The 13,873-nt window shown below is 46.8% G+C and overlaps 1 protein-coding gene across 1 annotated transcript in view; it reads left to right on the top strand.

Moving 5' to 3' along the window:
- The window catches only part of LOC112239503 (extracellular matrix organizing protein FRAS1-like), a 316,408-nt gene extending 305,074 nt beyond the window's left edge, over positions 1-11,334 (top strand). Inside the window, exons 54-58 of the mRNA XM_042321247.1 lie at positions 239-355; positions 5,531-5,697; positions 7,002-7,207; positions 9,582-9,728; positions 9,875-11,334. Coding sequence (XP_042177181.1) covers positions 239-355; positions 5,531-5,697; positions 7,002-7,207; positions 9,582-9,728; positions 9,875-10,543 — 1,306 coding nt within the window. The 3' untranslated portion in view covers positions 10,544-11,334. The remainder of the gene's footprint in view (positions 1-238; positions 356-5,530; positions 5,698-7,001; positions 7,208-9,581; positions 9,729-9,874) is intronic.
- Positions 11,335-13,873: the final 2,539 nt, after the last annotated feature.

The raw sequence follows: 13,873 nt of genomic DNA, 5'->3' as shown, positions 1-13,873 counted from the left end.
AGCCAGGCTAATAAAAAGCCTAGGTATCTGCCTGTTAGCCTGATAAGTTAAGCTAAAGCCTAGGTATCAGCCTGTTAGCCTGATAAGTTAAGCTAAAGCCTAGGTATCAGCCTGTTAGCCTGATAAGTTAAGCTAAAGCCTAGGTATCAGCCTGGGGACCCAATGCAAGTCCTCATGTCTTATGAATGATCTATGTTTACAAGGGGCTTCCCAAAAGTGTTTCCCTCTTGTGTTCCAGGAAGGACTACTCTGGTGAGTACACCGTGTTTCTGATCCCCTGTACCGTGCAGCCCACCCAGTCCTGGACCGACCCTGGAGACAAGCCTCTGTCCTGCACTGCCCACGCCCCAGAGAAGTATGTCCCTCCACAGCCACCATACACTACTTAGTGAGGGCCCCAGAGAAGTATGTCCCTCTACAACCACCATACACTACTTAGTGAGGTCCCCAGAGAAGTATGTCCCTCCACAGCCACCATACACTATTTAGTGAGGGCCCCAGAGAAGTATGTCCCTCTACAGCCACCATACACTACTTAGTGAGGGCCCCAGAGAAGTATGTCCCTCACAGCCACCACAGCCACATACACTACTTAGTGAGGGCCCCAGAGAAGTATGTCCCTCCACAGCCACCATACACTTCTTAGTGAGGGCCCCAGAGAAGTATGTCCCTCCACAGCCACCATACACTTCTTAGTGAGGGCCCCAGAGAAGTATGTCCCTCCACAGCCACCATACACTTCTTAGTGCGGGCCCCAGAGAAGTATGTCACCCCCCCAAAAAATGATTATGGGAGGGGTTGAGGTTAGCTGAAGTATGGGACTGAAAAACAAAGAAAATATAACTAATGTAAAAATATACTGTGTCTGTAAAATGTACACTACCGTTCAAAAGTTTGTGGACTTTGTGGAAATGTCCTGGTTTTTGAAAGAAAAGCACAAAAATATTGGTCCATTAAAATAACATCAAATTGATCAGAAATACAGTGGAGACATTGTTAATGTTGTAAATGACTATTGTAGCTGGAAACGGGTGAGTTTTAATGGAAGATCTACATAGGTGTACAGAGGCCCATCATCAGCAACCATCATTCCTGCGTTCCAATGGCACGTTGTGTTAACTAATCCAAGTTTATCATTTTAAAAGGCTAAAAGCCTTTAAAAAAAGACTTTTGCAATTTTGTTAGCACAGCTGAAAACTGTTGCTCTGATGCCATTGGAACTCAGGAGTGTATCAGGTGTCAAGGTAAGACCCAGATGCAGACCGTGTTGAAGTAACAATGTTTATTACAGCAACAGTGGCAAAGGTACAGGACGGTAGGCAGGCTCAGGGGCAGGGGCAGGGGCAGGGGCAGGCAGAGTGGTCAGGCGGGCAGGTACAGGGTCAGGGGCAGGCAGAGTGGTCAGGCGGGCAGGTACAGGGTCAGGACAGGCAAGGGTCAAAATCCAGGAGGATGAGAAAAGAGAGGCTAGGGAAAAAGCAGGAGCTGAGACACAAAAACGCTGGTTGACTTGACAAACAAGACGAACTGGCAACAGACAAACAGAGAACACAGGTATAAATACACAGGGGATAATGGGGAAGATGGGCTACACCTGGAGGGGTGTGGAGACAAGCACAAAGACAAGTGAAACAGATCAGGGTGTGACAGAGTGACGGTTCCTGATAATGGGCCTCTGTACGCCTATGTAGATATTCAATAAAACATCTGCGGTTTCCAGCTACGCAGTTTTTCTGATCAATTTGATGTCATGTTAATGGACAAAAAATATATATTTTCTTTCAAAAACAAGGACATTTCTAAGCGACCACAAACTGTTGAACGGAAGTGTATATTGCGGTCCATCCTTGGACGTTTGTTATTTACTTATTGATTACCTTGCTTGCTCTCTGTCTGTAATAAGTTGAAACTAGAGTGTTTAAACCAGAATTCTAGGAATGGTTATGCTGCTCTACATATAGCAACCTGACTGGCTTGCCCCGCCCCAGGTTCCAGTTACCTATAGCCTTCCAGCAGACCAACCTGCCCTCACTCCCTCCCCCCTAGGTTCCAGTTACCTATAGCCTTCCAGCAGACCAACCTGCCCTCCCTCCCCTCAGGTTCCAGTTACCTATAGCCTTCCAGCAGGCCACCCTGCCCTCCCTCCCTCCCCCTCAGGTTCCAGTTACCTATAGCCTTCCAGCAGACCAACCTGCCCTCCCTCCCTCCCCTCAGGTTCCAGTTACCTATAGCCTTCCAGCAGACCAACCTGCCCTCCCCGCCCCATGTTCCAGTTACCTATAGTCTTCCAGCAGACCACCCTGCCCTCCCTCCCTCCCCCTCAGGTTCCAGTTACCTATAGCCTTCCAGCAGACCAACCTGTCCTCCCTCCCTCCAGGTTCCAGTTACCTATAGCCTTCCAGCAGACCAACCTGCCCCCCCGCCCCATGTTCCAGTTACCTATAGCCTTCCAGCAGACCAACCTGTCCTCCCTCCCTCCCCCCAGGTTCCAGTTACCTATAGCCGTCCAGCAGACCAACCTGCCCCCCCGCCCCATGTTCCAGTTACCTATAGCCTTCCAGCAGACCAACCTGCCCTCCCTCCCCCTCCAGGTTCCAGTTACCTATAGCCTTCCAGCAGACCAACCTGCCCTCCCTCCCCTCCAGGTTCCAGTTACCTATAGCCTTCCAGCAGACCAACCTGCCCTCCCTCCCTCCCCTCAGATTCCAGTTACCTATAGCCTTCCAGCAGACCAACCTGCCCTCCCTCCCCCTCATGTTCCAGTTACCTATAGCCTTCCAGCAGACCAATCTGTCCTCCCTCCCCTCATGTTCCAGTTACCTATAGCCTTCCAGCAGACCAACCTGTCCTCCCTCCCCTCCAGGTTCCAGTTACCTATAGCCTTCCAGCAGACCAACCTGCCCCCCCGCCCCATGTTCCAGTTACCTATAGCCTTCCAGCAGACCAACCTGTCCTCCCTCCCTCCCCCCAGGTTCCAGTTACCTATAGCCTTCCAGCAGACCAACCTGCCCTCCCTCCCCTCCAGGTTCCAGTTACCTATAGCCTTCCAGCAGACCAACCTGCCCCCCCCGCCCCATGTTCCAGTTACCTATAGTCTTCCAGCAGACCACCCTGCCCTCCCTCCCTCCCCCTCAGGTTCCAGTTACCTATAGCCTTCCAGCAGACCAACCTGTCCTCCCTCCCCTCCAGGTTCCAGTTACCTATAGCCTTCCAGCAGACCAACCTGCCCCCCCCGCCCCATGTTCCAGTTACCTATAGCCTTCCAGCAGACCAACCTGTCCTCCCTCCCCCCCCCCAGGTTCCAGTTACCTATAGCCTTCCAGCAGACCAACCTGCCCTCCCTCCCCTCCAGGTTCCAGTTACCTATAGCCTTCCAGCAGACCAACCTGCCCCCCCCGCCCCATGTTCCAGTTACCTATAGCCTTCCAGCAGACCAACCTGCCCTCCCTCCCCCTCCAGGTTCCAGTTACCTATAGCCTTCCAGCAGACCACCCTGCCCTCCCTCCCCCTCCAGGTTCCAGTTACCTATAGCCTTCCAGCAGACCAACCTGCCCTCCCTCCCTCCCCCTCATGTTCCAGTTACCTATAGCCTTCCAGCAGACCAATCTGTCCTCCCTCCCCTCATGTTCCAGTTACCTATATCCTTCCAGCAGACCAACCTGCCCTCCCTCCCCCTCAGGTTCCAGTTACCTATAGCCTTCCAGCAGACCAACCTGTCCTCCCTCCCCCAGGTTCCAGTTACCTATAGCCTTCCAGCAGACCAACCTGCCCTCCCTCCCCCAAATGTTCCAGTTACCTATAGCTTCCAGCAGACCAACCTGCCCTCCCTCCCTCCCCCCAGGTTCCAGTTACCTATAGCCTTCCAGCAGACCAACCTGTCCTCCCTCCCCCAGGTTCCAGTTACCTATAGCCTTCCAGCAGACCAACCTGTCCTCCCTCCCCCAGGTTCCAGTTACCTATAGCCTTCCAGCAGACCAACCTGTCCTCCCACCCCCCCAGGTTCCAGTTACCTATAGCCTTCCAGCAGACCAACCTGTCCCCCTCCCGCCCCAGTGTTCCAGTTACATATAGCCTTCCAGCAGACCAACCTGCCCTCCCCCCTCCAGGTTCCCTACCCCTCCAGCCCCCAGGTTCCAGTTACCTATAGCCTTCCAGCAGACCAACCTGCCCTCCCTCCCCTCCAGGTTCCAGTTACCTATAGCCTTCCAGCAGACCAACCTGAACCCCCGCCCCATGTTCCAGTTACCTATAGCCTTCCAGCAGACCAACCTGCCCTCCCTCCCCCTCCAGGTTCCAGTTACCTATAGCCTTCCAGCAGACCAACCTGTCCTCCCTCCCCCCAGGTTCCAGTTACCTATAGCCTTCCAGCAGACCAACCTGCCCTCCCTCCCCCCTCCAGGTTCCAGTTACCTATAGCCTTCCAGCAGACCAACCTGTCCTCCCTCCCTCCCCCCAGGTTCCAGTTACCTATAGCCTTCCAGCAGACCAACCTGTCCTCCCTCCCCCAGGTTCCAGTTACCTATAGCCTTCCAGCAGACCAACCTGCCCCCCCTGCCCCATGTTCCAGTTACCTATAGCCTTCCAGCAGACCAACCTGCCCTCCCTCCCTCCCCCCAGGTTCCAGTTACCTATAGCCTTCCAGCAGACCAACCTGCCCTCCCTCCCTCCCCCCAGGTTCCAGTTACCTATAGCCTTCCAGCAGACCAACCTGCCCTCCCTCCCTCCCCCCAGGTTCCAGTTACCTATAGCCTTCCAGCAGACCAACCTGCCCTCCCTCCCTCCCCCCATGTTCCAGTTACCTATAGCCTTCCAGCAGACCAACCTGTCCTCCCTCCCTCCCCCTCAGGTTCCAGTTACCTATAGCCTTCCAGCAGACCACCCTGCCCTCCCTCCCTCCCCCTCAGTTTCCAGTTACCTATAGCCTTCCAGCAGACCACCCTGCCCTCCCCTCCCCCTCAGGTTCCAGTTACCTATAGCCTTCCAGCAGACCAACCTGTCCTCCCTCCCTCCCCCCAGGTTCCAGTTACCTATAGCCTTCCAGCAGACCAACCTGCCCTCCCTCCCCCCCAGGTTCCAGTTACCTATAGCCTTCCAGCAGACCAACCTGCCCTCCCTCCCTCCCCTCAGGTTCCAGTTACCTATAGCCTTCCAGCAGACCAACCTGCCCTCCCTCCCCCCAGGTTCCAGTTACCTATAGCCTTCCAGCAGACCAACCTGTCCTCCCTCCCTCCCCCCAGGTTCCAGTTACCTATAGCCTTCCAGCAGACCAACCTGTCCTCCCTCCCCCCAGGTTCCAGTTACCTATAGCCTTCCAGCAGACCAAGACTGCCCTCCCTCCCCCATGTTCCAGTTACCTATAGCCTTCCAGCAGACCAACCTGTCCTCCCTCCCCCAGGTTCCAGTTACCTATAGCCTTCCCCCAGGTTCCAGTTACCTATAGCCTTCCAGCAGACCAACCTGCCCTCCCTCCCCTCCAGGTTCCAGTTACCTATAGCCTTCCAGCAGACCAACCTGTCCTCCCTTCCCTCAGATTCCAGTTACCTATAGCCTTCCAGCAGACCAACCGGCCCGTCCCAGTGGTATACTCCCTCAACACTGAGTTTCAGCTGTGCAACAATGAGAAGGTGTTCATGATGGACCCAGCCATCTCCGACATATCCATGGCTGAGATGGACTACAAGGGAGCCTTCTCTATGGGTACAATGACTGTTCCACACATCACTGAGCAAACTCAAAGTGGGATCTTTAGTCTGAGAAAAGTTCACTCATTGAAACATGAATGTCATAGTAGTATGATAGGTGCTAATATTGAATATATATTGCAGTTCAGTTATTGGCCCAACACTATAACCGCTAAGCTTCCTGCTTAATATGTCATTTATATTGCAGTTTGGTTTCTGGCCCAACACTATAACCTCTAAGCTTCCTGCGTAATATGTCATATATATTGCAGTTTGGTTACTGGCCCAACACTATAACCGCTAATTTTCCTGCATAATATATCATATATATTGCAGTTTGGTTACTGGCCCAACACTATAACCTCTAAGCTTCCTGCGTAATATATCATATATATTGCAGTTTGGTTACTGGCCCAACACTATAACCTCTAAGCTTCCTGCTTAATATGCCATATATATTGCAGTTTGGTTACTGGCCCAACACTATAACTGCTAAGCTTCCTGCATAATATATCATATATATTGCAGTTTGGTTACTGGCCCAACCCTATAACCTCTAAGCTTCCTGCTTAATATGTCATATATATTGCAGTTTCGTTACTGGCCCAACACTATAACCTCTAAGCCTCCTGCGTAATATATCATATATATTGCAGTTTGGTTACTGGCCCAACACTATAACCTCTAAGCTTCCTGCGTAATATATCATATATATTGCAGTTTGGTTACTGGCCCAACACTATAACCTCTAAGCCTCCTGCTTAATATGTCATATATATTGCAGTTTGGTTACTGGCCCAACACTATAACCTCTAAGCTTCCTGCTTAATATGTCATATATATTGCAGTTTGGTTACTGGCCCAACACTATAACCTCTAAGCTTCCTGCGTAATATGTCATATATATTGCAGTTTGGTTACTGGCCCAACACTATAACCTCTAAGCCTCCTGCTTAATATGTCATATATATTGCAGTTTGGTTACTGGCCCAACACTATAACCTCTAAGCCTCCTGCTTAATATATCATATATATTGCAGTTTGGTTACTGGCCCAACACTATAACCTCTAAGCCTCCTGCTTAATATATCATATATATTGCAGTTTGGTTACTGGCCCAACACTATAACCTCTAAGCTTCCTGCGTAATATATCATATATATTGCAGTAAATGTATTGTATGTATTGAATACATTTCTTTGTATATATATATATATATATGTAGCCTGTTGTATGTAATGCATTTTTGCCACTTTGTATCATATTACATAATAAACCTTATGTATCACCTAACCTAGCATGTCTCTGGTGCCCCTACAGGCCAGACGCTGTACGGCAGAGTGCTGTGGAACCCAGAGCAGAACCTGAACTCAGCCTTCAAGCTGCAGCTGGAGAAGGTGTACCTGTGTACGGGACGTGATGGATACGTGCCTTTCTTCGACCCCACAGCGACTCTGTACAACGAGGGCCCTCAGTACGGCTGCATCCAGACCAACAAACACCTCAAACACAGGTTCCTGATTCTGGTACGGTTGGCTCCTGTTATTTAACTTCCATTGTCCTCTAATGTTGTTGTACTATTGTTCTGTGTTGTCTATTTTTTGCATTAGTGAAATGCACTCTGATAATCTGTTCAGTGTGACTGCAATGAAGACAACCTAGAATGTAACCTGGACTGTCGCTGCTTGTCGATTCCGTACATCCCATTTAGCAGACGCTTTCATCCAAACCGACTTGTATTAAAGACTGCGTACATTGTTCGTACGTTGTCTCTCTGGAACTTGTACCCACGACCGAGGTGTTGCTAGGCAAGGCTTTTGATTTGTCTGTGGTATGTCACCCAATGTGACCGCCCACCCATGTGATCGGTCAAACTGGTCTTTTCACTTTTTCTCAGTGTGTAGTCATAGTTTTAAGAAATATATTCAAAGACTGTGAGCTATTCAAATAGGAGGAATCTTATTGTTGTGCGAGTCAGGGCACTGGTATCGTAGTGTTGGATTGTTTACACTAATGTTTACAATAATGGGAGTTCTGTTAGGACTGCTGGAAACTACAAGTTTACTGAAACTACTTTTGAGATTTAAACAACATTTGTATATTCCACATCCATAGCCGATGTAACTGCTTTTATCCACCCTGTTAGCATGTATGCTAGTGTTTATACGGTATAGATGTAGATACTGTTAGCATGTATGCTAGTGTTTATACGGTATAGATGTAGATACTGTTAGCATGTATGCTAGTGTTTATACGGTATAGATGTAGATACTGTTAGCATGTATGCTAGTGTTTATACGGTATAGATGTAGATACTGTTAGCATGTATGCTAGTGTTTATACGGTATAGATGTAGATACTGTTAGCATGTATGCTAGTGTTTATACGGTATAGATGTAGATACTGTTAGCATGTATGGCAGTGTTTATACGGTATAGATGTAGATACTGTTAGCATGTATGGCAGTGTTTATACGGTACAGATGTAGATACTGTTAGCATGTATGGCAGTGTTTATACGGTACAGATGTAGATACTGTTAGCATGTATGGCAGTGTTTATACGGTATAGATGTAGATACTGTTAGCATGTATGGCAGTGTTTATACGGTATAGATGTAGATACTGTTAGCATGTATGCTAGTGTTTATACGGTATAGATGTAGATACTGTTAGCATGTATGCTAGTGTTTATACGGTATAGATGTAGATACTGTTAGCATGTATGCTAGTGTTTATACGGTATAGATGTAGATACTGTTAGCATGTATGCTAGTGTTTATACGGTATAGATGTAGATACTGTTAACATGTATGCTAGTGTTTATACGGTATAGATGTAGATACTGTTAACATGTATGGCAGTGTTTATATGGTATAGATGTAGATACTGTTAACATGTATGGCAGTGTTTATACGGTATAGATGTAGATACTGTTAGCATGTATGCTAGTGTTTATACGGTATAGATGTAGATACTGTTAGCATGTATGCTAGTGTTTATACGGTATAGATGTAAATACTGTTAGCATGTATGCTAGTGTTTATACGGTATAGATGTAGATACTGTTAACATGTATGGCAGTGTTTATACGGTATAGATGTAGATACTGTTAACATGTATGGCAGTGTTTATACGGTACAGATGTAGATACTGTTAGCATGTATGGCAGTGTTTATACGGTACAGATGTAGATACTGTTAGCATGTATGGCAGTGTTTATACGGTATAGATGTAGATACTGTTAGCATGTATGGCAGTGTTTATACGGTATAGATGTAGATACTGTTAGCATGTATGGCAGTGTTTATACGGTACAGATGTAGATACTGTTAGCATGTATGGCAGTGTTTATACGGTATAGATGTAGATACTGTTAGCATGTATGCTAGTGTTTATACGGTATAGATGTAGATACTGTTAGCATGTATGCTAGTGTTTATACGGTATAGATGTAGATACTGTTAGCATGTATGGCAGTGTTTATACGGTATAGATGTAGATACTGTTAGCATGTATGGCAGTGTTTATACGGTACAGATGTAGATACTGTTAACATGTATGGCAGTGTTTATACGGTATAGATGTAGATACTGTTAACATGTATGCTAGTGTTTATACGGTATAGATGTAGATACTGTTAGCATGTATGTTAACATGTATGCTCGTGTTTATACGGTATAGATGTAGATACTGTTATCATGTATGCTAGTGTTTATACGGTATAGATGTAGATACTGTTAGCATGTATGCTAGTATTTGTACAGTATAGATGTAGATACTGTTAACATGTATGCTAGTATTTACATGGTATAGATGTAGATACTGTTAGCATGTATGCTAATGTTTGATATATGGTGCAGATCGGTAATGACAGTGTTGATGTAACGTTTCTTCTGCAGGATCGGAAGCAGCCTGAAGTCTGTGACAGGTTCTTCCATGATGTTCCCTTCGAGGCCAACTTTGCGTCGGATATCACCGAACTACAGACCATGACAGCCATGCCTGGTGTTGATGGTTTTACCATGAAGGTTGATGCCCTGTACAAGGTCAGTGGAGACCAAGACTTATCCACTGAACCATCATAATTTAATAAAAGGGACCTCTTTTGGCTTGTGAGTGATACTTTCAGAACTACTGGCTAAAGTATACAAAGTACTGGATAATCTCTTTAACTCTCTCTCTTGATTGACAGGTGGAGGCGGGACATCAGTGGTACCTGCAGGTGATCTATGTGATTGGTCCAGAGTCCATCTCCGGCCCCAGGATCCAGCGTTATCTGACCCATCAGCTTGCACACAGCAGCGACATGGTGCGGGCTCGCAGGGACCTGACCAATCAGCTGAGGCAAAGCATCGCCTACAGCCGCGCTCGCCGGGACCTGGTGGACCAAAGCGGGCATCTCACCCTCGATGAGTCTCTGATCTATGATAACGAGGGCGACCAGACGAAGAATGGAACCAACATGAAGATTCTCCGACTCGAGGTCCCCGTTGCCTCCACATTTAACCCCCAGATGGGAGGATCTACGGGCGGGGGCGTGGCTGCGCTGACCCTGTTGGTCCTCGTCCTGCTGGGTTCCTTTTTACTCTTCAGGAAGTGCCGACGGTCGGCTGGAAAGAAGCCGTCCAAGATGGCGGAGGAGTACCCTCTGAACACCAAGGTAGAGGTCTATCTAGAGAGGACCCTGGAGAAGAACTTTAGCTCTAAACACTGCACCGTCAGGAACATCAACCGGAATCACGACAGCGTCAACTCTAAGGTCAACGGAGGGGCAAAGGTCAACGGAGCGGCGAAGGTCAAGCAGGTCAACCTGGAGGTCAAGCTCCACAACAACCTCGGCAACGACGGCACTGAGGTCTGAGGATCTCCCGCCTCCCTCCGGTGTTTCCCCTAGCTAGATTATTTTTCTAGACAGGGCGACAAAGGCCCCCCAAAAGTAAGACCCTGGTCCTCCTCCTCAACGTGTCAGTTTATACCAGTAGAAGTAGCAGTTCTACACTCCACCTACTCATAGGGGAAACATTGTGAAAAATATCCTGAAATTAAGGAGTATTTAATGACAAATCTAAAATAAATCTGGTTTAGAGTTCAGGAATAATATATTGTTCGTTAATGTTTTTTTATACGACCTTGATGTGAGATAAAAAAAAAAAAATGTTACGCGTTTTTGACGGCCAGCTATGCAGCATTTGTTCAAATCATTTCACACCTGGGCTACCTCAGGAATAGAGAAATGAGTGAACTATCGCATGAAACAGATTCAGTTTTTCCTCATTTAAAAAAAATGAATCGTCATCGTTGAACGACGACCATAGACTTTGGAATCAGTCAGGTGAAATCTGCTGCCTTGATTTTCAACAACAACGCCAAACTGATCAATGTATGCTAGGTAGCTAACATCGCCAAACTGATCAATGTACGCTAGCTAGCTAACATCGCCAAAATGATCAATGTACGCTAGCTAGCTAACATCGCCAAAATGATCAATGTACGCTAGGTAGCTAACATCGCCAAAATGATCAATGTACGCTAGGTAGCTAACATCGCCAAAATGATCAATGTACGCTAGGTAGCTAACATCGGCAAAATGATCAATGTACGCTAGCTAGCAAACATCGCCAAACTGATCAATGTACGCTAGCTAGCTAACATCGGCAAAATGATCAATGTACGCTAGCTAGCTAACATCGCCAAAATGATCAATGTACGCTAGCTAGCTAACATCTCCAAAATGATCAATGTACGCTAGGTAGCTAACATCGCCAAAATGATCAATGTACGCTAGCTAACATTGCCAAAATGATCAATGTACGCTAGCTAGCTAACATCGGCAAAATGATCAATGTACGCAAGGTAGCTAACATCGGCAAAATGATCAATATACGCTAGCTAGCTAACATCGGCAAAATGATCAATGTACGCTAGGTAGCTAACATCGCCAAAATGATCAATGTACGCTAGCTAGCTAACATCGCCAAACTGATCAATGTACGCTAGCTAGCTAACATCGGCAAAATGATCAATGTACGCTAGCTAGCTAACATCGGCAAAATGATCAATGTACGCTAGGTAGCTAACATCGGCAAAATGATCAATGTACGCTAGGTAGCTAACATCGCCAAAATGATCTATGTACGCTAGTAGCTAACATCGCCAAAATGATCAATGTACGCTAGGTAGCTAACATCGCCAAAATGATCTATGTACGCTAGGTAGCTAACATCGCCAAAATGATCAATGTACGCTAGCTAGCTAACATCTGCAAAATGATCAATGTACGCTAGCTAGCTCAGGGACTTTTTCTGCAGATTGTCTTGAATAGTTTAAATAGTTCAGATATATCTCTGCTTGATAATTTCATTGCCACAACTGCTATGAAAGTATTGAACACACTAATGCCCCCAATCCTAACTCCACTTTCATTCATCATGCCGTCAATTCATAGAAAGAATGTTAGGATTCAGGCCCACGGTGAGTTATGATCTGTTGTCCACAACTGAAATAGTAGTGTGTTTTATTATATACACTGAGTGTAGAGAACATTAGGGAACACCTTCCTAATGAGTGTCACCCCCTTTTGCCCTCAGAACAGCCTCAATATGTTGGGGAATGGACTCTTCAAGGTTTCAAAAGCAGTGATGCTGGACCACAGGGATGGTGGACCACAGGGATGGTGGACCACAGGGATGGTGGGCAACAGGGATGGTGGACCACAGGGATGGTGGGCAACAGGGATGGTGGACCACAGGGATGGTGGGCAACAGGGATGGTGGACCACAGGGATGCTGGACCACAGGGATGCTGGACCACAGGCGACGGTGAAACACAGGGTGTGGTGGACCACGGGGATGCTGGACCACGGGGATGGTGGACCACAGGGATGCTGGACCCTGGATGTTCTTTGAGTGGTGGACCCAAAGGGTGGTGGATCATTCTTGATACACACGGGAAACTGTTGAGCGTCTAAAACCCTGCAGCGTTGTAGTTCTTGACACACTCAAACCTGTGTGGCCTGGCACCTATTACCATCCCCCGTTCAAAGGCACTTAAATATTTTGTCTTGCCCGTTCACCCTCTGAATAGCACACATACTCAATCCATGTCTCAACTGTCTCAATGCTTATAAATCCTTCTTCAACCTGACTCCTCCCCTTTCATCTACACTGATTAAAGTGGATATAACATCAGTGACATCAATAGGGGATCATAGCTTTCACCTGGATTCACCTGGTCAGTCTATGTCCTGGAAAGAGCAGGTGTTCCTAATGTTTTGTATGCACAGTGTATATTCAAGTGCAATTACTACTACATGAACACACTCTCTCTCTCTGTCTCTGTCCTCTCTCTCTCTCTCTCTCTCTCTCTCTGTCTCTGTTCCTCTGTCTCTCTGTCTCTGTCTCTCTCTGTCTCTCTCTCTCTCTGTCTCTGTCTCCTCTCTCTCTCTCTCTCTCTGTCTCTGTCCCTCTCTCTCTCTCTCTGTCTCTGTCCCTCTCTCTCTCTCTCTGTCTCTCTCTCTGTCTCTGTTCCTCTGTCTCTCTGTCTCTGTCAATTCAATTTCAATTCAATTCAATTCAAGGGCTTTATTGGCATGGGAAACATGTGTTAACATTGCCAAAGCAAGTGAGGTAGACAACATACAAAGTGAATATATAAAGTGAAAAACAACAAAAATTAACAGTAAACATTACACATACAGAAGTTTCAAAACAGTAAAGACATTACAAATGTCATATTATATATATATACAGTGTTCTAACAATGTACAAATGGCTAAAGGACACAAGATAAAATAAATAAGCATAAATATGGGTTGTATTTACAATGGTGTTTGTTCTTCACTGGTTGCCCTTTTCTCGTGGCAACAGGTCACAAATCTTGCTGCTGTGATGGCACACTGTGGAATTTCACCGAGTAGATATGGGAGTTTTTCAAAATTGGATTTGTTTTCAAATTCTTTGTGGATCTGTGTAATCTGAGGGAAATATGTCTCTCTAATATGGTCATACATTGGGCAGGAGGTTAGGAAGTGCAGCTCAGTTTCCACCTCATTTTGTGGGCAGTGAGCACATAGCCTGTCTTCTCTTGAGAGCCATGTCTGCCTACGGCGGCCTTTCTCAATAGCAAGGCTATGCTCACTGAGTCTGTACATAGTCAAGGCTTTCCTTAATTTTGGGTCAGTCACAGTGGTCAG

This window comes from Oncorhynchus tshawytscha, linkage group LG04, assembly GCF_018296145.1.
Source record: "Oncorhynchus tshawytscha isolate Ot180627B linkage group LG04, Otsh_v2.0, whole genome shotgun sequence".
Classification (NCBI taxonomy): domain Eukaryota; kingdom Metazoa; phylum Chordata; class Actinopteri; order Salmoniformes; family Salmonidae; genus Oncorhynchus; species Oncorhynchus tshawytscha.
Note: the sequence above shows the minus strand (reverse complement) of the source record. Positions and strands in the feature narration are given on the sequence as shown.